Source organism: Seriola lalandi, unplaced genomic scaffold (assembly GCF_002814215.2).
Source record: "Seriola lalandi dorsalis isolate HSWRI2012SDOR001 ecotype SW California unplaced genomic scaffold, Sedor1 jcf7180002054945, whole genome shotgun sequence".
NCBI classification, from domain to species: Eukaryota; Metazoa; Chordata; class Actinopteri; order Carangiformes; family Carangidae; genus Seriola; species Seriola lalandi.
The window spans coordinates 355862-359367 of NW_019525496.1; the positions used below are offsets into that span (position 1 = coordinate 355862).

The 3506-nt window shown below is 38.9% G+C and overlaps 1 protein-coding gene across 1 annotated transcript in view; it reads left to right on the top strand.

Moving 5' to 3' along the window:
* LOC111644959 (uncharacterized) overlaps window positions 1–3506 on the top strand; it is an 80064-nt gene that overhangs the window by 19681 nt on the left and 56877 nt on the right. The window contains exons 13-14 of the mRNA XM_087170318.1: window positions 949–1122; window positions 2099–2272. Coding sequence (XP_087026444.1) covers window positions 949–1122; window positions 2099–2272 — 348 coding nt within the window. The remainder of the gene's footprint in view (window positions 1–948; window positions 1123–2098; window positions 2273–3506) is intronic.

Genomic DNA, 3506 nt, shown 5'->3' on the forward strand with positions numbered 1-3506 from the left:
CAGATTAATCTGATGTTAAAGTTGTGTTGACTCTAACCTGCAGACAGGTTCATATTCATGAGCTAAAATCCTCTTCAGCTTTTTAACATTTACACTGTTCAATAGTTGAAATGAACTTTTGAAAACTGATTTTTAATCATTTGAAAATTACATTTGAATTTCACACTTTGAGTTTACATTTACAATGTTCTCAGTCTGAGTTAGTTCAGGTTCTTTTATTCTGAAGGTCTGTGAAAAAGGAGGTTGATGATGTTTAAGTATCTTTGGACTAAAGTGACATGACTGTGATGTCATCTCTGAGTCAACACACTGCACATGTGCTGATTGTCTGCAGCTTCTAAACTCTGGAGACAAACTTCAGTAACACTGACAACATGAAACTGCTGACAGTGAGAGAGTGAAACAATGATTTCAGACAATATGAAATAATGGATTTTAAACCTCAGTTCACACTTTGAAACATTTCTTCAGACTGTTCAGTTTGCGTTTTCATGTCTCACTCTTTGAAGGGGATTTGATCACAGAGATTTTATGCTGATCCACACTGAGCATCTTGTTGAGCTTCATATTTAAAACGTATTTAATGAAACATTAAGAATCCAACATTGTTCATTCACTCTTATCTTTGTATGTGTTTCATTTCCACCTTAAATGTACTCTCATATTTCTTCAAATACAAACAAGCTGTTCCACACTGAGACAGTCAGAAATATTTATTCAGTGTTTGTTTCATGATACGTGACGTTTATACCGACTGAAGTTAATGAAGCTGTTTGTCACTGTTTGTATTTGACTGTTTTAACCTGCATCCTGTTGGCTCAGGTGTTTGACTTTCATTTTCTAAACTTCTACTTTCTAAACCTTCTTCAGCTCTGAACAGATGATGAAACACTGAACGCTTTCAAGCAGCACCTTTGTCTCTAAACTCATCTTTTATTCTTTATTCAGGTTCAGCTGGTGCAGTTTTTCAGAGATCAGCTGTTCTTCTCTGGCCTCAGCTCTGAAGTCCAACCCCTCCCACCTGAGACACCTGGACCTGAGCTACAACCAGCTGCAGGATCCAGATGTGAAGCAGCTGTGTGGTTTTCTGGAGAGTCCAGACTGTGGACTGGAGACTCTGAGGTCAGACTCCATGTTTTATTTCTGTGCTCAGATTAATCTGATGTTAAAGTTGTGTTGACTCTAACCTGCAGACAGGTTCATATTCATGAGCTAAAATCCTCTTCAGCTTTTTAACATTTAAATTGTTCAATAGTTGAAATGAACTTTTGAAAACTGATTTTTAATCATTTGAAAATTACATTTGAATTTCACACTTTGAGTTTACATTTACAATGTTCACAGTCTGAGTTAGTTCAGGTTCTTTTATTCTGAAGGTCTGTGAAAAAGGCGGTTGATGATGTTAAAGTATCTTTGGACTAAAGTCACATGACTGTGATGTCATCTCTGAGTCAACACACTGCACATGTGCTGAATGTCTGCAGCTTCTAAACTGTGGAGACAAACTTCAGTAACGCTGACAACATGAAACTGCTGACAGTGAGAGAGTGAAACACTGATTTCAGACAATATGAAATAATGGATTTTAAACCTCAGTTCACACTTTGAAACATTTCTTCAGACTGTTCAGTTTTAGTTTTAATGTCTCACTTTTTGAAGGGGATTTGATCACAGAGATTTTATGTTGATCCACACTGAGCATCTTGTTGAGCTTCATATTTAAAACGTATTTAATGAAACATTAAGAATCCAACATTGTTCATTCGCTCTTATCTTTGTATGTGTTTCATTTCCACCTTAAATGTACTCTCATATTTCTTCAAATACAAACAAGCTGTTCCACACTGAGACAGTCAGAAATATCTATTCAGTGTTTGTTTCATGATACGTGACGTTTATACCGACTGAAGTTAATGAAGCTGTTTGTCACTGTTTGTATTTGACTGTTTTAACCTGCATCCTGTTGGTTCAGGTGTTTGACTTTCATTTTCTAAACTTCTACTTTCTAAACCTTCTTCAGCTCTGAACAGATGATGAAACACTGAACGCTTTCAAGCAGCACCTTTGTCTCTAAACTCATCTTTTATTCTTTATTCAGGTTGGAGAACTGCTTGTTGTCAGAGATCAGCTGTTCTTCTCTGGCCTCAGCTCTGAAGTCCAACCCCTCCCACCTGAGAGAACTGGACCTGAGCTACAACCAGCTGCAGGATCCAGATGTGAAGCAGCTGTGTGGTTTTCTGGAGAGTCCAGACTGTCGACTGGAGACTCTGAGGTCAGTTCACTGTCTGTTGTAGATCTTATGTCTTTAATCCACCCCTGAGTCTCATGTACACTACTGGTCTAAACACTCCCATGATTCCAGTTGTCAGAGCAGCAGGGAGCTCTCAGCAGTTTCTCCCTTCAGTCAGTTCAGGCCCTGAACATCAGTCTTATCATGGTAGAGAAAACTCTGTAGATGGAGGCTTCACATGATGAAGACCAGCACAGTCTCCAGACCTGAACCCCATGGAGCTGGTGTGGGATGAACTGGACAGAAGCTGAAGCAAAGCAGCCTGAAAGTGACACGTTAGTGGGAACTTCTGTTGGGAGCATCCCCTCTCTGAGTCTGGTGTCATAAACTGGGTTAACCCATTAACCAGTCTTATTAATACAGAATCAGTTAATATCTGAGACTGATCTGGGATCATCACTGCGGGGTTTAATCAAAATAAAGGTGTTACATGGATAGTCAGTCCACTACAGGAAAACAGTAGCAGGCAGGTGAAAATCCAGAAACCAAGAAACAAAGCAGGGTAGCAGACCATGAGCAAAAGGCTGGAAAGCACAAGGAGACTAAACCAATCTGGCAGAGAACAGAGGGGAGTGGGTGCAGTACATAAACAGGTTGAACTGGTGGGAACAGCAGGGACAGGGACAGGTAAGAAGCACCAGATGGGGGTGAGTCCACAAATTACAACTTAAACATGACTCAAACAAAACCTTATTATCTTCCACTCACTCTGTAACTGTTGTGTTTGTTCCTCCAGGTTGGACGGCAGGGTGATTCACGTTTCCAAAGACAAAACAAGTGAGTTCTGCAACACTGTCTCCTTTTCATCAGCTCGTCCAAAATACAATCTGTCATTTATAAATTACATTTTGGTCCCAGCTCTGGAAAACATCTGTGCTCATTTCTTTAGGAACTACAGGCTGTTTGCTTTGATTATTTTATGTCATTTGTTATCGGTTATATAGAGATAAATATCAATATTGGAAAAATTAATATTATGATTGATTTAATACAAACTGCCCAGCCCTGGTGTGCATCTGTGTTTTGTGAAGGGTCTTACATTTTCGTTTAGTTTTTTATTTCCAACTATACACAACAGCATAGAACCAGATAATAGGAATAAAACTGAGAAGACAGAAGAGTTCAAGACATCAGGCCCATACAACAGATTACAACATATTACTGACTGATGAACAGGAAAATTAATTTATTGTTGTTGTTTGAGCCATTTGTATGT